General features: G+C 46.5%; 1 protein-coding gene across 1 annotated transcript in view; it reads right to left on the bottom strand.

Annotated features, from left to right (window-relative positions):
* CXXC1 (CXXC finger protein 1) overlaps positions 1-6,588 on the bottom strand; it is a 107,406-nt gene extending 100,818 nt beyond the window's left edge. Inside the window, exons 1-2 of the mRNA XM_078664736.1 lie at positions 6,457-6,588; positions 1,906-2,009 (exon numbers count right to left, since the gene is read on the bottom strand). Coding sequence (XP_078520862.1) covers positions 1,906-2,009; positions 6,457-6,459 — 107 coding nt within the window. The 5' untranslated portion in view covers positions 6,460-6,588. The remainder of the gene's footprint in view (positions 1-1,905; positions 2,010-6,456) is intronic.
* Positions 6,589-24,791: the final 18,203 nt, after the last annotated feature.

Here is a 24,791-nt window from a genome sequence, read left to right on the forward strand (position 1 = left end):
CTAAGCCTTACTGCCCACAGCTACTTGAATAAGAAGTTAGATGTCAAGGACAAGGAATTAATGAAAATATGCTTTAATCAGAGGATTTAACAATCACTGGGTGTGTCAAAAACACGCGCCTATCCGAAATACATTTGAAATTCTGATATAAGAAATTAATCTGAGGAAGGAGAGAGTGGGGGAGCAAAATCAAATTCAACATTTTATTTGATTCAGACCTCAACTGAGGTCAACAAATACAAAATATAAAATAGTTGCATTTATACTTTTAGGAGTGCTTTACAACTTATTATAGGCATAGTAAATTAAAATTGGCGAATAAAAATACATGAATTTATGAGTGTTAGATTTATGCACTTTTTAAAACGCTTAAAAAACTCTTTAACAATTTAAAGTTATAGCAGACAAATTAATTTGGGGGAAACTTGAGCAACGTAATTAAATCTGGAGTTAAAATAACATTGCGTCTAGGACGGATAGGTTTTATAAAACGTTGCCAAGCCTCTACCAAAGTCGGATTTGGACAAATTGAAAATACACAAGTCACAAATGCCTGAGGGATGTTCAAGGGAGTTTCATCTGGAGAAATAAACTTTTAAAAGGAGGATTCCTAGTCTCAGAAGAAGAAGACAGCGCCTTACTCTATGTTCTAACTGAAACAAAGGGGCATATGTATGATGCCCATTTCCCGTTCGCAAACTAGCTGATTTTCAGAATCTGCCAACGAGAAAAAGCCTTTTGGGATGTATCATCCCAAAAGGCCCTTGCAAAATTTGTGATTCCCTATTTCGCAAATGCATTTAAGGAATTGCAAATTGCGATTCCTTAAATGCAATGTAGAAAGCAACCAAGCTGTGCGATTTCTTCTTAAGAAATCGCAAATTACCACCAACTTCAAGTTGGGGTAATTTGCGATTTCGTTGAAAAATTAACTTTTTGGCATTTTTCAAAGTGCCATGTGGCGCACATACATGGCCTTAGGGCATGTATGTGCGCCACATGTGCACACATGCTCATTTCAGGGATGCAACAGGGTGTCCTTATGACACCCTTGAAATTACATTCGCAGTTTGCAAGTACCTAATGGGTATTCGGAAATTGCGAATGTCTTCCCATTCATTCCTCTGGGCCTCCAGGCCCATAGGAATTAATGGGAAACCATTCCTTAATTGCGACTTGCAATTCATGAGTTGCAATTAAGAAATGCCAAAGAATCGCAAAATAGTTGTGAATTTTTAATTACATCCCGTTTTGCGATTCTCAAGTAGCGATTTTCTAAAAATCGCTATACCAGTATTTGATTCATATGCCCCTGTATGTAATGCTCTAGAGTTTTATATATTATATTTTCCGCATTTTTTTTTTATAATACTTTAATTGTGAACAGTGCTCCTTATCTGATACAAAGCTTATTTTCGGCGTCATGTGTTTTAGAAAGAGCTTCAGATACACTGGGGACCAGGCCTGCAAAAGTGCTAATGTGCATTGTGAAGCCTCGAGGGCTACTTTTAAGTTCCTATTGAAAGAATGTGGTGCCGATTCTTCTCTAAAAGTCTCTAATTTTAATATATGTCTTAGGGACCCAGGAGCTGCATGTAACAGTGAGGGAGCAGGTTTATGAACGCTGGAAAATTCTTTGTAATGTCTTCACATTGCAGCTTTGTCTATCAACTTTCTAGGTCCAAAGTACTTGGTCATAAATTTAAAGTTGCTTAATGGATAAATTGAGTTTTATTTAACAAGGCTAAGAACATGAGATAATTCTGTAAAACATCCATGCAACAAAAGAGCAAACAGACAATTCATAAGAAAATATAATCAAAAAAGCCACAGAAAAGAGCAATGGTTGTAACAAGCAGATGGTTACACTGGGTCATGACCCAAGGATCCCCCCAGACTCCTTACATCATAAAGCAGTTGATGTCAGGTTTCCGACAGATGCAATAGATCGGTGCATTCTCTCCATTTTCCCCTGCAGCAGACAGCTCCAGGTCAGAATATTCACTATCCTGCAGGAAAAATAGCATGTAGATACATCATACAAATTAAAATATCTGATTTTCAGTCAGTCTGCAAAATACCCTCTGTGGATCACTATGGTTTGTGTTGTTCTATGGAGCAATCCCATGCCCTTAGGACACTGTAATCCCAAGACTTATCCAAACCGCCATAATTTATGACACTTTTAAGCTATGTTTTTTCAGAGTGCAAATCAATTTACTAGAAAACTTATGTAGCAAAATACAACTAGTCCGGTCTCATCTAAAAAGTACATTAACACAAGGATTACATCTACTATTTAAATGTAACAAGGAAACTTGTACAGTGGTCTGCTGTTTTTTTTTTACTAGATTGTGCTATGCATATAGCAGATGCATACATATTGAAATTTAAAAAAATACATAGTTTCCCTAAAATAATGAACCAAAAAAGGTGTCTTCTCACTTTTATATAGTTTTCCATTACTATTACCACTAGTGCTATGTGTCTACTACACTAATACTATTACAAACACAGAAGCTATAACCAATATCTAAGATTCTACTGCTAGTAATAAGAGAGAAGTAGAACTACTAACAACACTACTATTAGACCTGGATGAACGCCTCCTCAGCGCCCGACATCGCCATCGCGATCCCGGACGGCTACAAGATCATCCGGAGAGACCGCGTCAACCAGACAGGAGGAGGCATCGCCATCATTCACAGGAACACCATCCGCATCACGACCAACACCGACGACACCATCGCACCCGCCGAACACCTGCACTTCCAGATCCACGTCAACTCCAAGACCACCCTCAGAGGCACCCTCATCTACAGACCCCCGGGACCACGCACACAATTCAGCGAGGACATCGCCGACTTCATCAGCCCGCTCGCCCTCCCCTCAGCCGACTACATCCTCCTCGGGGACCTCAACTTCCACCTGGAGAACAACGACGACCGCAACACCACCACCCTGCTGGAAAACCTCGCAAACCTGGGACTAAAGCAGCTGGTGACCACCCCCACCCACCTCGCCGGACACACACTCGACGCCGTCTTCTCATCCAGCAAAGACATCGCCTTCAGCCACGCCACAGGACTCCACTGGACGGACCACAGCTGCGTCCACATCACCTTCAGAAGAACGACGATCCACCACCACCAGCAACAGGTTGCCCGAAGAAGCTGGAACAAGATCACAGCCGACCAGCTCGCCGCTTCCCTGAGTCAGCACCCTCCCGCCAGCTCAGCGAACCCCAGCCAGGCCGCCGACAACCTCACGAAGTGGATCAGCAACTGCGCGGACGAACTCGCCCCTCTGAGGACCCCGCCCAGCAGACCCGGCAGCAAGAAAGCCCCATGGTTCACCGACGAACTCAAGAGCTCCAAGAAGAACTGCCGAGCCCTCGAGAAAGTCTGGAGAAGGGAACCAACACCGGACAACTGGACCACCCTCAAGCTTGCCACCCGGAAGCACCACCAACTGATCCGCGCCACCAAGAAAACTGCATTCAAGGACCGGCTGGACAACAACGCCCACAACAGCAAGGAACTCTTCAACATCGTGAAAGAGCTCTCCAACCCCAACGCCGGAAACAACGACATCACCCCATCGCAAGACCTCTGCAACTCCCTCGCCTCCTACTTCCACAACAAGATCGCGGACATACACAACAGCTTCAGCATTCAACCATCGCACACAACGACCGCAGCAACGCCGCCCACCACCACCCTCCGCGCCTGGACTCCGATCAGCACCGATGACACCATCCGCATGATGAACTCCATCCACTCCGGATCTCCAACCGACCCCTGCCCTCACCACGTCTTCAACAAGGCCGACACCGTCTTCGCACCCCACCTGCGGGACATCATCAACACCTCCTTCGACACCGCCACCTTCCCGGAGAGCTGGAAGCACGCCGAACTCAGCGCTCTACTAAAGAAACCAACAGCGGACCCCACCGAACTCAAGAATTACCGCCCCATCTCGCTCCTCCCGTTTCCAGCCAAAGTCATCGAGAAGACCGTCAACAAGCAGCTGGCCGCCTTCCTCGAGACAAATGGATCCCTCGACCCCTCACAGTCTGGCTTCCGAGCCAACCACAGCACCGAGACCGCCCTCATCGCTGCCACCGATGACATCCGAGCCATGATGGACAACGGAGAAACAGCGGCCCTCATCCTCCTAGACCTCTCCGCGGCATTCGACACTGTCTGCCACCGCACCCTAGTGCAGCGCCTCAGCAACGTCGGAATTCAGGGGAAGGCACTGGAATGGATCGTCTCCTTCCTCGACGGAAGAACACAGAGAGTCCGTCTACCACCGTACAAGTCAGAGGCCACCGAAGTCATCTGCGGCGTCCCTCAAGGATCCTCGCTGAGCCCCACCCTCTTCAACGTCTACATGAGCCCCCTCGCGCCCATCGCACGCCAACACAACCTGAACATCATCTCCTACCTAATGACACCCAGCTGATCCTCTCCCTGACCAACGACCCCGCCGCTGCCAGAGCCAACCTTCACGAAGGGATGAAAGATGTAGCCGAGTGGATGACGACCAGCCGACTGAAACTGAACTCAGACAAGACAGAAGTCCTCATCCTGGGCTCCTCGCCCTCCGCCTGGGACGACTCCTGGTGGCCCCCCGCCCTGGGCACCGCACCCACACCGACAGACCACGCACGCAACCTGGGCTTCATCCTGGACTCCTCCCTCTCCATGACCAGACAAGTCAACGCCGTCTCCTCGTCATGCTTCAACATCCTGCGCATGCTACGGAAGATCTTCCGGTGGATCCCCATCGAGACCAGGAAGACGGTCACCCAGGCCCTCGTCACCAGCTGACTGGACTACGGCAACGCCCTCTCCGCCGGAACCACCGCCAAGCTCCAGAAGAGACTCCAGCGGATCCAGAACGCCTCAGCCAGACTCATCCTCGACATCCCCCGACGCAGCCACATCTCCGGACATCTGAGAGACCTGCACTGGCTCCCCGTCAACAAAAGGATCACCTTCCGTCTCCTCACCCACGCACACAAAGCCCTACACGATCAAGGCCCGAGCTACCTCAACAACCGCATCAACTTCTACGCTCCCAAACGCCACCTCCGATCAGCCAGTCACGCCCTCGCCGCCGTCCCCCGCATCCGAAGAACGACAACAGGAGGAAGGTCCTTCTCCCACCTGGCCGTCAAGACCTGGAACTCCCTCCCTCCCTCCCGACCTGCGCCTGACCCAAGACCACCTCTCCTTCAGGAAGAAGCTCAAGACCTGGCTGTTCGAGCAGTAGCAGCACCCCCCCCCCCCCAGCGCCTTGAGACCCTCCGGGTAGGTAGTGCGCTCTATAAATGTCCTTGATTGATTGATTGATTAGCAGTTCAACATCTATAACTGTTACTCTTATTAATACTACTGCTGCTACTAGGTGTAAAACATTAAGTACACACACTTGTGATAACAGAAGTACATAATCTATAGCTTCCGCTACAGTTACTACTATTTCGGTTAGTCCACTGCCTAGTGTTAACACACCAAACCAAGTCCTACATGTGATTCTGTCATCACTACTGCAGAAGGTCTACTAATACAATTGCATCTAATTATACTATTAACAGTTCTTTTACTAACAGTACTACTTAACTTTCAACCAATACTACGACTAATATTATTGTTAACATTACTCATAATGCTTCCACAAGAATCAGTGCAATAGATACCAATAATACAGAAACTACTTAATGGAAAAATAAACTGAGAAACCACATTGGAGGAAACAAAGTCAAGGAAATACAATTTTAAGGAAATACAAAAACACCGAAAATTAAAGGAAAAATGTTGAAAGGAAAGTACACAGAATAGAACGGTGGGAGCTGCACTGCAATACTGTAGAAATGCCTAGTGCAACTGCAAGTAAACAAACAGCGAAGTCTCAGTACAAACGAGTAAGCCATAGAATGTCTGTGAGAGTGATCTGTCCATCTTCCTCTAAGATTGAAAGTTACACCCCTCGACCATTTGTTTATTTCGTCATGCATTTTTGCATAGCACAAACAATACCCAAAGGTAAGGTGCTTTACAGCAGACGCATGCATTTTAAATGGATAATTACTGAGGGATCAAAATGGCCAAATGTTAACAAAAATAGTTGCATATGGACAAGAGTTACAAAATGATAAACCATTACATAAAAACTAATTGTACAAGAAGTATAAAGAGCAGTGAAAAGGTTGAAAGCGCCGGATGAAATGAAGGTAGTGTAGTTATCTGAGCCAAGTTTAGTTGCACTGTCTTAACTAAAATATTGAGGCAATCAATCAATTGATTGATTTTTTTGTAGCAGGAGGGGGGGGGCTTACAGATCCGTGTTACCCTTCTGCTCCTCCCCCTTCCACTATAGGCTGATAGATACAAGTACATAAATCGCAAGCCAGCTGCGGTCCTCACCGTAAACCTCATCTGCACTCACCATCGAGGCGCTTTGGTCTCCCCGGCCCGGCCCGCCCCGCCGCTCTCGAACGCCCGCTATTGTTCCCGATTAATTCACCGAGCCTCTAGTGTCTCCAGGAACCAGGTCTGACCTGCAAACAACTACGTCTACTTCCGGGTCGTGTTGTGATTGGTTGAGAAATAAATCCAAGCCTCGCTTTCAATTCTGAAAGGGGAGTTCCCTCAAGCATGGAAACTAAAATAGGATTAATGTAATCATTATTCGTGCCGCTTCAGTACAACGAACAGTGGCGGCCATCTAACAATAGGAAAATATTCCGGGCATAAATTATGCCCGGAATATTTTCCTATTGTTTAGAAATTGGATATTATGATAATATCCAATTTCTAAACAAGCAGGAATGCTTGTTAAGCAAGCAGGAATTACTATGCGTATGCTCGAGTGGCATGGACTCCGGAATAAGATGTACAGAGAAGTGAATCCATTGTAAACTGTCCGCAGTGTTTTGCTCTTGGGTACAGTATTAACAGCCTCGTCCGTCAATTCAAATGTTGCCTTAACGATTCCATCGTAAGATGGCCGACACCGCATTTTATTTTATTTATTTTATTTTATTTAATGCATTTTTATAAAGCGCGGACTTTACCCGAAGGTGTCAGAGCACTGTACAATAGAACCAGTTACGTTACATGAGAGAACTGTTAAAAAATGGAACAAACTAAATTAGCAGGCCATAGAATCAAAACAACGCAGGCAAAAGGAACACAATATCAAACACAGCAAGCACAGAATGTACAATCAAAAATATAAATATATATGACAAATTTACAATGACTAAAGAACTTCCTGGCGGGGTCTGAGAAGACGGGAATTAGTTCTGAAAGTGTCTTGGAATAGAAGAGATTTGAGGTCCGCTTTGAAGATCTGGATGGAGGCACGGAGGAGGAAGCGAGTTCCATATTCTCACCGCATTACCTGAGAACGATTGTGCCATCAATTTTTCTTTTTTGAAGGTGGGGGGCTCAAGCAGGAACTTTTCTACATTCAGAGAAGGTCTTGAGCCTCCAGACAATTTCAGTTTATTCGCCAGATAGCGAGGGGAGGAAGAGTTCAAAGCTTTGTGGGTGATGCACGCCATTTTGTAAATAGCTCTAGCCTCAATGGGAAGCTATCAGAGAGAAGACAGGATAGGAGTGATGTGGTCACTTCGTTTGGATCCTGAAATGAAGCAGGCTGCTGAATGGAGGACGGATTTGAGGGGGGAGAGGTGAGATTTGGGAAGGCCCGTCAGAAGAGAATTACAATAATCCAGTCTAGAGAGAACTAGCGATTGGACCAAGGTTTTTAGGTCATTCTCTGGGAAGAACCGACGAATCCCCCATAGAAGGCGCAGCAATGGAGTTGATGTGTGAGATTAGGTTGAGTTTTTTTTTAATCAAGAATGACACCTAAGGATTTAGTGCAGTCAACAATGACGGATTTACTGTTGAGTAAATTCAACTGATCCATCCAGGATTAAACAGGAGGCAGGGAGAGCTAGATAAGAGGAGGAATTCTGTTTTGGAGGGATTGAGAATGAGTTGGTGAACTAACATCCAGTTGTGAAAAGAGTTGAGAGTAGAGTGGAGTAGTGAGAGATCATGAGAGGAAGACACCTTGAGGTAGATTTGGGTGTCATCCGCATAGAGATGGTAGAGGATTCCAGATTTGCTTAGGAGGTTCCCTAATGGTTCAAGATAGAGATTAAACAGAGTGGGAGCAAGGATAGAACCTTGAGGGACGCTTTGACCAACCAATTGAATTGAATTGAAAAAGGATTTATACAGCGCAACTTTGCCTGTAGGCGTCAAGGCGCTAACGATGGTATAGGCTGTGAGGGAAAGGGAAGGAATTACAAATTGGTCTCCCTAAAGAACCAAGTTTTCAGGGCCTTTCGAAAAAGAGAATAAGCTGGCTGACCTTTAATGTCTGCCGGAAGAGTATTCCAGATCTTGGGGACAAGGTAGTGGAAAGACCTCCCGCCCCATCTGGCTTTGTAGATTCTGGGGATCACAAGAAGATTTTTATTGGCAGATCGAATGGCCCTAGTGGGGATATAGGGTGTTAGCAGAGATTTGAGATCTTCTGATCCACCGGCATGCATGGCACAGTGAGTAAGACATAGAGCCTTGAACTCTATCCTAGCCTGCATAGGGAGCCAATGAAGGTCCCTCCTGATGGAGGTTGCTGATGAAAGTCTGGGGGCGTCAGCGACAAACGAGCAGCTGCATTTTGTACCAATTGCAGGCGTTGTACCTGCTGTTTATTGATACCCAAGTACAGTGCGTTACAATAGTCTAACCTGGAGGAGATTAGTGCTACTGTAACAGTTTTCCGGGCTTCTGGGGAAAAATAGTGCACCAACTTCCTCAGGGTTCTGAGAGCTCCACAACAAGTGGAGATCGTCCTGCTGACCTGTTTGTCGAAAGAAAGTTTATTGTCAAAAATGACACCCAGATTTCGAGCGGACTGGGAGGGCTTAGGACAGACCCCAAGAGCGGGAGGCCACCAATCATTTGACCATATTTCTTCCTTGCCTCCGAAGATCAACACCTCTGTTTTTTCTCTGTTTAGTTTGAGGAAATTCCTCAAACTACCAGTGGAGACGAGAGACTGTTCGCAATCTTGATCATTTGCGATCTATCTTAGAGGAATGAGGCAAACCATTTGAGTACTGTGCCTTCCACGCCCATTCTCACGCCCAGTGTCAAAGGTTGCAGGGAGGTCAAGAAGAATCAGAAGTCACGATTCTCCCGAATCGAGTATAAGCAGCGCATCATCGATCACTCGCAGCAGGGCTGTTTCAGTGCTGCAATTTTGAATAAAGCCAGAATGGAACATGTCAAGGAGATTATTGTCCATAATGTGTTGGGAAAGTTGTTTTGCAACGCATTTTTCTGTGATCTTTGAAAGAAAAGGGAGATTGGTGATGGGAGGAAGTTATTGGGGTCGTTTGCATCTGCAGAGGTTTTTTTTAGTATGGTGGTAACCTGTCCTGTTTTGAGGACAACTGGGAAGGATCCTTGACTGAGGAAGAGATTAACTAGCCTGGTCCAATAGGAGAGAGTGTTGGTATAAAAATCAATGGCGATGACACTGGGTATGGGGTCAGAAGAATGGTTGGAGGGTTTGGTTTCGAGGATGCATTTGAGGAGATCATCTTCCGAGATGGAGGCAAAGTTCTGTCAAGTGACTAAAGATTTTCGCTCCTCAATGGGGGATGGGTGGGTGACCTGTTCCACCAGAGATTTTACCTTTTGATCAAAGAATATAGCGAACTCAGTTGCTTTCTTTGAAGCATCCTCAGGTTTGATGGTTTGAGAGAACAATTTGAGGTCGAAAAGGTTTTTGGGTCTGTTTTTAGCTGAATCGAGGAGGGATCTGAAATGTGATGTTTTTTCCTGGAAGATATGCTTGTGGTATTTGGATCTTGCTGAATGTAAAAGAGAGAGGTTGGAGGTGGAAGGAGATTGTCTCCAATGTTTCTCCAAGATTCTAAGGTTTTTCCTTTCGTCATAGAGATCTTTATTGAACCAAGGAGCTGATGGGGGTGGGTCTTTTCTTTTTGCTTTGAGGTGGAGCTACCTTGTCGATTTCGACTGCAAGGATTGAGAGGCAATGGGGGGTGAGATCGTTGACATCCGTATTGGGGTCAAGACTAGGAAGTGAACGCATAGCAGAATCACACAGAGTCCCAAGATCAATGTTTTTTGTGTTGCGGAACAAAGTAGAGGCTCTTTTAGGTTGGCCAAGAGTTATAATGTGCGAGAGGTGAAAACGGAAGGGAATGAGGAAATGGTCTGACCAGTCTACACGGATGGGGGAGCAGTGGTAAGCTGGTCTGATTTAGAAAAACCAAGGTCCAGAATTGAGCCCTTGGAGTGTGTAATTTCCGAGCAGTGTTGGACAAGATCGTTAGCTGAGAGAAAGGTTGCAAGTTTGTTGGCAGCCGAGTCTTCCACGGAGCCCCAGTGGAGATTGAAATCACCTAGGAATATCTGCTTATCGCTTTGTGAATATTGGTCACTAATTCAGTCGATGAGTTCCTCCATGAAGGAAGAGCAATTACCAGGCAGGGGGTCGATGGCATGGAACCTGAAGGGTGAACCATGATGAACTTGAAGTTCTAGGGAAAGGCATTCAAAAGTGTGAAAGAGGATGGTGGGAAACGCTTTGATTTGGAGGGAGTTTCTGAAGATAATCGCAACACCTCTCCCGATCTTGTCTGTTCTGTCGTTTCTGAGGATAGAGTAGTCAGTAGGTATCAAAAGATCAAATGAAGTGTGAGAGGAGTCATTAAACCAGGTCTCAGTGAGAAAGAGCATGTCGAGATTGTGGTGGGTGATGGTGTCAGAGATTTCCAGTTTGTGTTTGGTTGCAGATCTGCAGTTATGGAGCATACAGTGTAGCTCTGACGCAACTGTTTTGGTGATGTGAGTGTCTGGACTGATAAGGGGGATAGGGATTAGATTCTTGAATGAGGGTGCCCCTTGGGGGGGAGGCTGGTAAGTTCTGACGGAAGAGATGGTCTGAATGGAAAATTGAGTAGAATTGTTAGGAGAGGCGAGTGGAGGGGAATTGACATTGGTAGTCTTGTAGCTAGCCAGTAGGTTTGTGATGTCTGTGGAGGACAGACTGTGGTTGGCTTTCTTGGGGCACGGGAGCAAGGAACTCCTCGGGAGGTTATTCGGGAGGGGGATATCTTAGCACATGAGAGTGAAATGGACGCTTCAAGCTGGGAAATGGAAGAGATGAGGGAATCAAGTTTAGTTTCCAGAGAGAGGTGAGCTGAGCACGGAGTGAAGGGTGGCTCAATGGTTAAGGGAGGGAGTGGCTTAGGCGAAGGAGGACAGAGGGAAGTGGGGGACCGGGGAGAGTGTTGGGGTGCGAGGGTCGAAGGTGGAGGAGGAAGTGAAGTAGGCGAAGATGGACAGTGGGCTGTGGGGGACTGGGGAGAGAGATGTGATGCAGGGGTCTGAGGGGGGAAAGATGGTGATAGAAAGGAGTGGATGGAGTTACAGTGATATTTTTACTGGTGTTGAATAGAGATCATACATAGGAGGAGAAAATGGAGAAGTAGAAATGGATGGCGAGACGAGGAGGAGGGGGAGAAGGTGGGTTATGGGAAGGCCATGGATACGGTGAGATGAGAGGAGAAGGGGCTGTACAGGGAGGGGAGGGAGGGAGGGAGGTCAAAGGATGGCACAACAGAAAATGGGTATTAAGTTTACAGGGTTTCACGGGCACTCAAACAGTATTAACGTAGATGTCTTGATAGATTCCAGAGTATTGGTGCTGGCAGGGAGGGGGGACCCAAAAGAACCCCTCAATTTAAATGTGCCCGAAACACATCTGAAACATAAAACACAAAGTCCTGCGCACTCAAAACAAGTATACACAGTAGTGTGCTACTGTATGCAATTGAATAGAAATATGTCCAACGTCGATTCTTGGAGTTTCATGTATATCTCCTTTTATTTGATCATCACACCCATGGTAATTTACAGCCAGCCGACACGTGTTTCGTTGTAGGTCTGTACATGCACAGATGCTACAACTCTTCAGGGCTCAATGGCTGGATCCTCAATATTATGGCCCACGTCCGGTGATAATTCCAACCCGGCAGGGTAACCTCCTATTGGGAATGGTACCGGTATATAGAATTCCGATATAATGTATTTAGACAGTTGCCGAAGACGCCAGAAATCCAAACATCAATGCAAAAGGAAAATCACTGTTCCAAATCTTGTAGACAATTTAATTTATGACGAACACACGGATGCGTGTGGTGTCACTCACTTGGGCCGAATCGCCCTCGCTAGACTGGCGTCTGGAACCCGGAAGTGAATTTCACCCTCTTGAGCTCCGATGCCTTTGTTTTTATAATTTGGACATTCTGCCCTCTAGGGCATGTGTGTGTAACATGGAACTTTAAAAAAACGCACTTTAGTACATTTTTCAAAGTTTTTGCAAATTACCATCAAGTTCAAATTGATGGTAATTTGTGACCCCTAATAGCGAAATCGCTATTTGCAATTGCATCATGAATTGCATTTAGGGAATCGCAATTTGCGATTCCCTAAATGCAATCACAATTTACGTAATCGCTATTTTAGCAATTACTTAAATTGCGATTTTTGCATTTGGGATGATGCATCCCAAATGCAAAAATACCGGTCGCAAAGAGGCAGATTCTGAGAATCTGCCCGTTTGCGACAGGTTTTTCTTTTGATGCATGTGGCCCTTAGATCTTTAATATTTGAATGTAAATACCACAGATGCTAGAAAGAAGGCGTTGGGGCCGTACTTTCTCAGCGGGATGATGAAGGAATAGAATGTGCGATTCCCTTTGCATCTGGAACTTTGTTTCTCACTGAGGAGTAATATACAATCATACAACAAGCAACATTGACTTGTTTATGGGCCTTGGAACATTTTGGATCATTTATCTGGGGTAAAACATTTCTGATCAGATTTGACCATAAACCTTTGACTAAGTTTCTGCCTACAAGCAGGATTGTGAGTACCTTTGCATGCTTTGGGCATTTGTCAATTCACTTGCAGGATTTCATTTAAGTATTTGACAGGAAGGTGTAGTGTTATTGCTGATTGTCACTCTTGGATGTTCTCTCATTTAATTGAGAATGAAGTGGAAGTGTTGCACTGGCTTGTGGTAGTTGTATGTGTGCATTTGATAAGAAGGTATGGATGGAATGGTATAATAAGGATTTGATTCTATAATGTAATGCAGTATGTGAGGGAAGGGTGGCCAAACAACATCTTTTTGAGGAGTGCAAAACCTTTAGGGGGAGGTAAGAGGCACATTTGCAAGCTCAGATTTGACTTAGATAAGAGGTGTAATAGAAAATATAGTCAAATAATTTCTTAAATGGCATCAAGGTCACTTACATTTTTTTTTAAAGCATGAACAGTGTTAAGAGTGAATTCTGGTAGCCTGGACTGTATAGCAAGGTGAAGAGGTTGGTAAGAGAACGTTCAAGTAGTGTGTCATCTGATAAGCATGATCGTAAAAGGGGATGCACGATTATGTTTTTGTGAAAGTGGGACAGTGGGTGATTGTGAGGAAACCAGGAAGAGTTCACAAGTGTGAAAGCAAATTCTTTAGGTCATACAAGTTTATACAGGTGCTGAAGAATTCTATGCGCCGGAGTACTGGCATCTTGAGAGAGTGCCTTTGTGGGATTCTAAGGATTGTTAGGATGGCGCGAGTTATAATAGCAAGCTTCTGTGTGGTGAGGAGGAAGGCTTGGGTGACGAAGATGACGTCAAAGGCACCATGAACTAGGAAAAGAGTGTTGTGGTCGTTTGAAGGAAGATGACATTGTATGAAAATGGTTTAGCTAATTAATCTGCATCTGTAGACCCCAATTATTCTGAAGAAAAACTGTCTAATGTGCAGACCAAAAGGAATGTAGATAGTGACTCTGCGGAGCTTGCTTCAGATGGTGGTGTTATTAAGCCTCTTTTTTTAGGGCCAGCATAGGCAGCGCATGCACTTTCTCTTTGAGACATGCTGTATCTACTCTGTGGGCTTACAGCCTGCTTATCACTTTTAATTGGTTGCTTCACTGCCCTTTAAAAAAGCTTGCTTGCTACTGGTCAATTCCCCATGTCCCTCCTTTTTCTTTTTTGTTCACTCCACAAAGCACCGCCCAATTACTGGTCTTTTTATGATTTTCTTTTTATGGGTTTGTTTTGGGGAACTCTTTTTAAAAATCATTTGTTTCCTGTCTGTGTTTTCTGTGCATGTTCAGCTTCAGTGCTGCTTGCATTTCATGTAATCTCCCCGTTCCGTCTCCCCCATGACCACCTCCCGCCATCGCTGCTTGTTATTTTCACTATTGATTGGATCCAATAAAACAAGCATGTACAATGCAATGGTTTCGCCTTTGGAAAAGTTAGAGCTATTGGCATTGTAAATGACAAAATTTGTATTTATGTGTTGGTTTTGAAAACATATAAATAAATGGCATTGTCATTTACATTGCCATTAGCTTAATCTCTCGCAAATGTGAGACCTATTGTCTGAGCAGGAAGGACCGTGATGAGGAAAGGAGTGACAGAGTAAAAACAAAAACTTGTTATAAGTATTCCCAACATTTACAGTTCAGCTTATCTAGTTTCATTTGATCTGAGAACCCAGTGCGAGAAAGTAGATAGATTTCTCTATTACCCCAGATGCAACCTGTCATAAAGTAGTGTGAGCTGTTGAATGTGACTTTTGTGTGTTCAGCAAAATGTGGGAATATAGACTGGGCATTTTTCATTTTTCCAAATGTGTGCTTTCACAGCCAGTATTCATTGCTTCGTTGTTAGCTGCATAAAACAGAATAAGCTCAATGGAAAAACATTGCGTATCCTGAAAATCTGAAGATACAAGCTGACAAGCCCTCTCTATACTCTGCATTGCTGTTGTGTGTATTAAGGTGAACAGCCTCCCTCTGCGTGGCCTGTCCTTGCATTGCTGCCTGCTAGCCTACTTCCAGAGAAGCTTCTGAAACGCCCCATTTCTCCGGTTCGTGCTTTTAATTATTAAAGGCTAATTTATACATAATTTATGAATGTGACTTCCTGAGGCTCGAGACGCAGGGCTCTAATTAACAGAGACCAGGGTTCAGCGAGCAGTCGCGTTTAAAAAGGTCACTTTACATCGCATCTCGTTTCTTTGTAACACAAGATTTCTTTCTTGGCCTCAAAGTGAAGCTTTGCTTTTCGTGCCAGTGCTTTCAGACGACCCCCAGAGAGCAAACCCAGTCTCAGCCTTTCACGTTTTTACCTGACTGGAGGAGCAGCCCCAGCGCAGATTGGGTGACATCCTGGAAGAAAACCAATGATTTAAGCGTCCTTGCAGGATGTTCCTGCCAACGTGCAGGAGGATAAAAAATATAAAACTAGGCCTGGTGCAGTGAGAAGAGAGTTTTGAGGATAGTGCCAGGAAAGAACGCTTGCACTGTGACAAGAACGTCAAAGTAACCTTTACTAAGGGGAAGCAGATGTGGGTGTGCTCTGGTTAGTATTGTTTCCCAGTTGAGCGTTTAGTCTCATTTTTTTCCGAGCACCCACTCTACCCGCATTCGTCCTTCGGCCAGGGAATGTAAGCATTGAGGAATTCTGCAGGAGTTTCCGCGCTGGTGTTTGTTTCATCTTCCTGCCTTCTGGTTTCTGCCATTTCTGCCGGCTGTGGTTGGTACTTAAGGGGGCCAGTGACCTGTGTATGCAAAACCCGGAAGCTGTGCGTGTACTGACCATAGGGGCGAGGGCGGCAGCTGTAACGCGAGATTGTTTAGGTTTTTTCTCTGTCATTGAAATGTTCACTTTATGAGTCAATCAATCAATCAATCAATCAATCAGAGCATTTATATAGCGCACTACTCACCCGGAGGGTCTCAAGGCGCTGGGGGGAGGGGGTCCGCTATTGCTCAAACAGCCAGGTCTTGAGCTGCTTCCTGAAGGCGAGGTGGTCCAGGGTCAGGCGGAGGTGGGTCGGAAGGGAGTTCCAAGTCTTGGCGGCCAGGTAGGAGAAGGACCTTCCTCCTGTGGTGGCTCTTCGGATGCGGGGGACGGCGGCGAGGGCGTGGCTGGTCGATCGAAGCTGGCGTTTGGGAGCTTAGAAGTTGAGGCGGCTGTTGAGGTATCCTGGGCCTTGGTTGTGTAGGGCTTTGTGTGCGTGGGTGAGGAGCCGGAAGGTGATTCTCTTGTTGACCGGGAGCCAGTGTAGGTCTCTCAGGTGTCCGGAGATGTGGCTGCGGCGAGGGATGTCCAGGATGAGTCGCGCTGAGGTGTTCTGGATCCGCTGGAGTCTCTTCTGGAGTTTGGCGGTGGTTCCGGCGTAGAGGGAGTTGCCGTAGTCCAGACGGCTGGTGACGAGGGCCTGGGTGACCGTCTTCCTGGTCTCGGTGGGGATCCATCGGAAGATCTTACGTAGCATGCGTAGGATGTTGAAGCACGACGAGGAGACGGCATTGACTTGTCTGGTCATGGAGAGGGAGGAGTCCAGGATGAAGCCCAGGTTGCGTGCGTGGTCTGTGGGTTTGGGTGCGCTGCCCAGGGCGGGGGGCCACCAGGAGTCGTCCCAGGCGGAGGGTGATGATCCCAGGATGAGGACTTCCGTCTTGTCCGAGTTCAGTTTCAGGGGGCTGTTCGACATCCATTTGGCTACTTCTGTCATCCCTTCATGCAGGTTGGCTCTGGCGGTGGCGGGGTCGTTGGTGAGGGAGAGGATCAGCTGGGTGTCGTCGGCGTAGGAGATGATATTGAGGTTGTGCTGGCGTGCGATGGCTGCGAGGGGGCTCATGTAGACGTTGAAGAGTGTTGGGCTGAGCGAGGAGCCTTGAGGGACGCCGCAGATGACTTCCGTGGCCTCCGATCTGAACGGGGGGAGGCGGACTCTCTGTGTCCTTCCGGCGAGGAAGGAGATGATCCACTCCAGTGCCTTCTCCTGGATTCCGACGTTGCTGAGGCGCTGCACTAGGGTGCGGTGGCAGACAGTGTCGAAGGCCGCGGAGAGGTCCAGGAGGATGAGGGCCGCTGTTTCTCCGTTGTCGAGCATGGCTCGGATGTCATCGGTAGCTGCGATCAGGGCGGTCTCGGTGCTGTGGTTGGCTTGGAAGCCCGACTGAAAGGTACTGTGAAAGTAAACCCACGAGGGCTCCATTCACAATGCTGTTTACGTGTGAACGGCCAACTTTTATGCGCAGGTAGCATTTTACGAGTGGAAAACTACTTAGTTTGACCATTGAAAAAACGTTTCACTCTTGTACAGTGTACAACGATTAATTAACAAATTATTTTTTTCTGTGTAGCATACTCCCCACCGGAGTCAAACGTTGCAGAACTGCAATGCCCTGAAAGTTTGAGCGCGTCCGAGAAGCATACAGGCCAACATTTTACAAGTGAAAGTGGAAGATTGGGGGGAAAATCGGGAAATACATTTAGTGGGAGGGGGGCGGGTTAACGGGCACACGGACAGTGGGAGGGGGGCGGGACGGGGCATCCCGGGCTCTTCGCATGCGTGGACGGGGAGCGGGACAGGGGCTGAAATCACTCTCCACCGGGCGCCATACTCTCCACCGGAGTCAAACGTTGCAGAACTGCAATGCCCTGAAAGTTTGAGCGCATCCGAGAAGCATACAGGCCAACATTTTACAAGTGAAAGTGGAAGATTGGGGGGAAAATCAGGAAATGCTTTTAGCGGGAGGGGGGCGGGTTAACGGGCACACGGACAGCCGGAGCTGGGCGGGACGGTGCATCCCGGGCTCTTCGCATGCGTGGACGGGGAGCGGGACAGGGGCTGAAATCACTCTCCACCGGGCGCCATCTTAAAAGAAATGACCAATACAAACGTATTCCCAAAAAAGCGCCTCTCTCTTCCAATGGCTAGCCTCCATTTATGGAGCTAGCCAATGAAAGACAGAGGCAGGACAAACATCCTTACTGTAACTCAAAAGAGTTCGCCCTGTGCGAAAGTCTGCTGCGCAGCTTTCGGCGAGGCGAAACCTAAAAATGGCTCCCTCGCTGTACCTTTTTTCGGCTTCATTGGTCTAGATAGTCTTTAAGAACGTTGGTAAGTGCTGGCGACTTTGAAATTATACACATTACCAAGGACACTCTTTATTGTTTCTCAGTCATTAGGATTATTGTGGTTCAAACCTTTTAAATTAATGTCCCCATGCTGTGCTGTCCTACCACCGGCACTTCCTTCCCGTCGCTGTTTGCTATTTTCGGTGATGACTGGATCCAATTAAAAAGATGGCACTCATGTGCCACCGTTTTCAGCTTCATTGATCTTGATTGTCTTTTTTAAGTACGTACGTGCGTGCAGGCGACTCCGAAATTATACAGTTTACGAAGAATGTACTTTACTGTTTCTCTGTCATTAAGATTAATGTGGTTCAAGCCTTTAAAGAGCTTATGCAGATGTGCTCTGAGTTGCCACTGACAGACCAGAGCCCCAGTGAATTTAAATATGTGATTCAAACGCATAAGCCCTTTAAAGGTTTGAACCATGTGGTGTCTTGGGCCTTAGGCCCGCATGCTGTGTCAATGACCACACAGACACAGCGCACTTGGGTGCTGGAACTGGCCCAGGACACGTGCGCCCGGCCTCTTTTATTAACAGGGTCACCTGACTGATGACGCCCGTGGTGGATGGGTGTAGAATGTCTTACATCACAAGCTAAAAACTAGAATGTATCCAGCCATATACTACTGTAACCTGGAGGACCATTGAGAGCCGCCTCCCCCCGATTCCCGGCGCGACCCTGTAACTTGTGACCCCCCCCCCTCTTATCTCCACAGCCACCAGGACTCCCGGAGTGGACCCGAGAGGAGCAGTACAGCTGTGATGCAGAAGACGAGCTCGGGCCCTTTAACTGGATGGGAGGTCCCACGGAGGAGGAGGAGTCCCGATCCACGATAAGAGTCAGCAGTGAGAATCCACAGGTGTGTTATTACACCGGAGGAGCGGACAGTGAGTGGCAGAGCGGAGAGGCGTGGAGCAGTTTGGAGATCAAGCAACGAGAGAGGAAGAGAAGGAGAAGCCGGAGGCGGGTGAAGAGACCGAGGCGTGCACACCCCGAGTACCATCTAGAACGGAGGAGCTGCCAGTAAGAGGTGAAGAAGAGGACGGGAGGAACGACGCGGGAAGGAGAACGCCAGGAGGCCAACACTACGCGTCGCCCAGCCACACACCAGGAGGGGTGTGGCTATCAGAGGTGCATACTCGTATCGTGGGCTGGGTGAAAAAGAAAGGCAAAAGCCTCACTTAAACAATCCCGTTCCCCGGGAGTCCCCCCCCCTTTTCACCCCCTCACGTCCAGTGAACAGTTCTGCACTTATGGTTTTCCTTCACTCCCCACCCCAGCTGCTGGTATAACGTAGGTCGTGAGAACTGATACTTTCCTCTTTGTGTTTCCCCCCTCATCGGTGGTGTCTTGGCCATTACGGAGCCGAAGGAGAACAGCCGAAGGAGGAGCCCAATCCGACTAAGGGAGGAGGGACTACTCCGAAAGACCCGACGAGAGAGAAGCCGATCACCAAGAAGAGGCGTACCACGAAAGACATGTACCGACCTGTTGTTTCAACAAATAAACCCTTCTAAAACCAAGACCCGTCTCCTGCCCTTCCCTACCCCGCATGTTACAACTACAAACCACATTAATCTTAATAAGTGAGAAACAGTAAAGTACGTTCTTGGTAAACCATAATTTCAGAATCACATGCACGCACTGATGTTCCTAAAGTTTTAGAATATGTATGCCGCTATAGTAGTCCGTGTTCTTTGTCTCTGATCCGTATTTAATGGAAGTGACGCACACAGTGAGGGACATTGACAGTGTCACTTCATGATGTGTTGTGCTTGTTAGTATAGTGCCCACTGCTGCTTGAACACACACTCTTGGTTCTAGAGGGCATTTTAAGTGGGGATAATCATTACTTCCGTGTGTGGCTTTAGTACGCAGTAAAAACAACCAAAGAAAGTATTTGAGTCTGCTTCTACGGATACTTCTGTCATGCAGGCCTTGACGCACCGAACTGGGTTAAACGTGCCAGATATAACTGGCACCATCCCAGGCTCACTGCGGTTTCTGCTGGTGTATCTCTCCTGTGGCCCTGAGTGCATCTCTCCTCCATTGTCTGGGAGTGACCCTCACTTGCTATGTCTCTGTGAGAACCTCACCTGCAGTTCACATGAGTACGCCACATGTGTGTGCACACTTTAATGTTGTCCAATCCAACACGGTGTCTGTGCGTGGATCTAGCATAGCCTGTGTGAGGACACATGGCATGTTGTGCCAAAGTGCTCTTTTGCCTTGCTTGTGAGTCACGTGCACTTATGCTGTGTCTGTGAGTGTCCTTCTGATGCCGCGTGTGTGAGCGAGGAGAGCACTTTCCATTTGTTGGACGAGATGGGAACCTCCCCACCTTATGCTTGTGCTTCGCCGTGTGCGGTCTGCGCATGTTGTGCTCACGCACCCACTACTGCATGTGCTCTCAAGTTCCTCACCTTGTTGTTTTTCTGCACTAGGCCAAACGTTAGAGGGGTTTCTTGATGTATGATGTTTCAACGCATGCTTTGACAACGCATGCCATTACGATGCAGGTTTTACAACGCAAGTCATTACAACGACTTGCGTTGGGGGGCGCTGGATAGTGTTTTTTTTTTTAAAACAAATTTTATTGGGTTTTTTCGTTTTGTTTTCAAGTGATAGAGCAAACATATACTACAAGTACCCTAATACAGTTTAAGCATCAATTCTAGCATATAGTACAGTTAAGACGTTACTCCCAATAATGTTTACTATACAGGTTTGATACCTGCGTGAGACTAGTTCCCAACACAGCCACTTCGCATGTTACATCACATGTGTTCAAGCATAGTTATCGGCAAGAGCATAAACCCATTTTTTTCCCCAACTGAAGCCCCCCCACCCCTAACTTCTGACTGCAGGTACAATCTGTAATACTGAGGCAGGGTCATTGTCGACAGTAATAAAGCCGAATATTATCTTATGTATTCATATATCATCATATATTTACATCATGCACATTCGAATACAAATACAAGTACAAGGCATGAGCAGAACAGTACACCACAGAGGAGGTACTTTAGCTATCCTGGTCCATTTCAAAGGCTTTCAGCGCAATCATCATGACTTCCCATTCCAACGAGATCGGTATCTTCCGCAACCCTCTCACCTCTTCTCTACGCAGCATAGCACCCTCTGCACTGCCCCATCTTATCAACTCCGTACTCCAATGTAAAGGGCTGGGGAGTTTAGCCGACTTCCACCGCATGGTCAGCGTTCAAATCGCCAATACCAGTGCAAGGTCTATGAAGCGATATTGGACCTTATGTTTAGATGCATGCTTGTGCAGCCCCAATATGCATTCTTACACTGTATCTTGTATCTCCCAGTGTGTTACCGCCCCAGCTACTTCTCTCACCGTATCCCAGTACCCGCGTATAATCGGACATGCCCATATCATGTGTAGCAGGTCAGCTCCCACCTCCTTACATCGTGGACAGGCATGTTGTGTTTGCGGGAACATCTTGTCCAGCCGCTTCGGGGACAAATAAGCACGGTGCAGCACCATTGTTTGGATATACTTAAATCTGGGACGCTCTATTATGGTCGTCCATTCCCTCTCTGTAAGGTCCCGATCAATATCTCCCACCCAAGCCGTTCTTAATTTATCCAAGGGGTCTCTTGTGGGGGCGCAGATACCCGTATACAACCATCGGATCAGGTGTCTACCTTTCCCCATATAATGCACCATCTTAATCAGTTCATTGCTGGGGGGTTCCATCCTCTGTGGCGCCCATTGTGTTTTCACATATTGCACCAGTGCAGCGTACAGTAAATACAAGTGAGCTGTCGCACCCGTTTCATGTATAAATGCGTCATGGTCTAGTAGTGTCCCATTCTTGAATAGGTCACCCACCGTGTTTATCCCCACTTCTTCCCATGGCGCTATTCTGCGTTTAGTGAGTGTACCGGTAGCCAGTGGTATTCCCAGTAGTGGTATGTTATTGGAATATGGAACTGGTGTGCGCGTGTAGCGCAGGGCCGCCTTCCAACATCTGAGCGCCGTATCCAATAATGGGGGAAGGTCTCTCGGTATATTATGCCTAGGTGTTAGCCATGCATGCAGACGCCCTGCATCTATATCCGCCGGGGTATACCCTATTTCTTGCAGGTTTCGCCCCGCCCCCCAGTATGACAACCACTGCAATTGACAGGCATAATAATAAGTGCGGAGGTTCGGAACTCCCAGCCCTCATGCCCGGGTACCTACTTGCAGTTTCTTTAAACGAATGTGCTTCCTACCCTTACCCCATACCAGGTCTATTAATAGAGTGTTTAGCAAGCTGAACGTGGTCAGCGGGACCATTATAGGCAGGTTGGTAAAATAATACAGTAAGCGGGGCAACACCACCATCTTTGCTATCGCAATTCTCCCCATTACTGATAATGGCAATGAAGTCCAGAACGCTACGCTAGATCTTAGCGCCCTAATCGCTCTGTTAAGGTTGCCCTCTATCATATCTGCATTAGTCCTATAGATTTGGATCCCCAAATATTTAAAAGTTGTCTGTGCTACCTGGAGTCTGGCTACACCGAAATCTATGTCCAACACATCTACATGGTCTATGAAGAAAAAAGCGTGCGATTTTGCCACATTTAGTGCCAATCCAGACAGTGCTTTGAACTGCGTATACAAATCAGCTATGGGGGTGAGAGGCAATCGGAGATCATTAATGTATATGATAATATCGTCGGCATATGCCGAAAAAAGATGTGTCATATTTCCCACCGGGATACCCCAGTCTAGAAAATCTTGTCTCATTTTAATCGCCAATGGTTCTAATGCCAGAATAAAAATGAGCGGCGATAACGAGCAGCCCTGTCTAGTTCCTTTGTAGATCCTATGCTCATCTCATATGTGTCCACCCGTTCTAGTCCGTGCCGTTGGAGCCGCATACAGCAGGCGGAGCCAGTCCACATATCCTTGTGGAATACCAAATTGCAATAATACCCTGAACATATATTCCCAGCTTATGGAATCGAATGCCTGCTTAAGGTACAAGGAGAGACAACCTGCATGCGGAAACCGCTTAGGTGCCTCCGCGAGTAGATAGTGTATTTTCCTGATATTTAAGGATGTGCTTCGTGCTGGTAGGAACCCAGTCTGCTCCATGTGGATCAGCCGCGGCAGGCAAGGTAGCAGCCTGTCAGCCAGTATTTTACTTAAGATTTCATATTCTGTGGACAATAACGAAAGATGACGATAGTTGGCCATATCTGTATGGTCCCTGCCCGGTTTTGGCAGCGATATCACCAGCGCCTGCGCAGTGATGAGGGGCAAGGAACCCTTATCCCAGGCTTCCGTGTTCAGTGCCAGCAGTTGGGGTACCAAGACATCCGCAAAGGTGGGGGGTGCTGGATAGTGAATAGTTTAATTTACTATTCCAAATCCAGTCCCCGTGGATAGTAGGGAAGGTGTTGGATAGTAATTAAACTATTCCCTATCCTAGAGCGCCCCCCAGCGCAATGCGTTGTAATAACTTGCGTTATAAAAGTTGCGTCGTAATGGTAGTGCGTTGTAAAAGTTTCGTTGTAAAGGATGTTTCCCGGGGTTTCTGTCTACTGAATTTAGAATTAGATGTGATTGTTTCCGTAATCTTTATCTAAAGTGTTTTGAGAGTGCGTACTTAAGTCAATATATATAACACATTGATACAGCTGTTTATTTGTGTGAAGTTCCTAGCAGGGCCTCAACCTCGCCACCTAGCAACAAATATGCAATTTCTTAATTCTGGAGTTTGCTTGATAATGTTTGTGGGACGGAAGAAAGACTTTAATTAACAACTCTTTAGTGTTAATATTTGTATAGCATCACAGGATTCCGGAAGTGGCAAAAAGGCCATTGATTAAGGTGAATTAATAAAGGACTAGTCAGGGATCGGACACTGTCAGGAAAGCATGGTCTGTAACAGCTGTTTTGCATTTTGTCTTTCAGCCTTTGAAAAAGAACTTTATTCGTTTGAAACGCATCAGGCAGATGAAATTGGATTACTAAAGCGTTCCTGCTGAAAAGCAATAAATAACCTACCTGTACGGGAAGTGCACTTTCATCTCTGGGGCAAACTTTGTGGACATATTACGGCGGTTCCAGACGGGAAAGTGCATCATCGCAGTGACTTCAAAGCGGGTCGGGTTAGGCTGAACTGTTAGCCTAACATGTGAACATCAGGACAGCAGCAAGCAGCACACTGGAGGGCAAAGGACATTGGTAACATTGTTGGACACTGCAAACCCACCAGAGGGTATGAATTGTAGCTGAACAGAACCATGTTGCCCAAAATGCTTTGTAAAGTTTAGCTCAAATGAGAGTCTATTACGCACTTTACTGACATTCAGAAAGAGAGAAACGTGGTCTGTAACAGCTGTTTTGCATTTTGTCTTTCAGCCTTTGAAAAATAACTTTATTAGTTCGCAACGTGTCCGGCAGATGAAATTGGATTACCAAAGTGTTCCTGCTGAAAAGCAATACACAACCTACCTGTACGGAGAGTGCACTTGGGGGCAAACTTTGTGGATATATATATATATATATATATATATATATATATATATATATATATATATATATATATATATATATATATATATATATATATATATATATATATATATATATATATATATATATATATATGAAAAGCTAAACCAGATGGTGATCCTTTGGCAGAGTGACCCTCCGAAACAGCTTTCGGGCAATTGGTGATC

This window comes from Lissotriton helveticus, chromosome 10 (genome assembly GCF_964261635.1).
Source record: "Lissotriton helveticus chromosome 10, aLisHel1.1, whole genome shotgun sequence".
Classification (NCBI taxonomy): domain Eukaryota; kingdom Metazoa; phylum Chordata; class Amphibia; order Caudata; family Salamandridae; genus Lissotriton; species Lissotriton helveticus.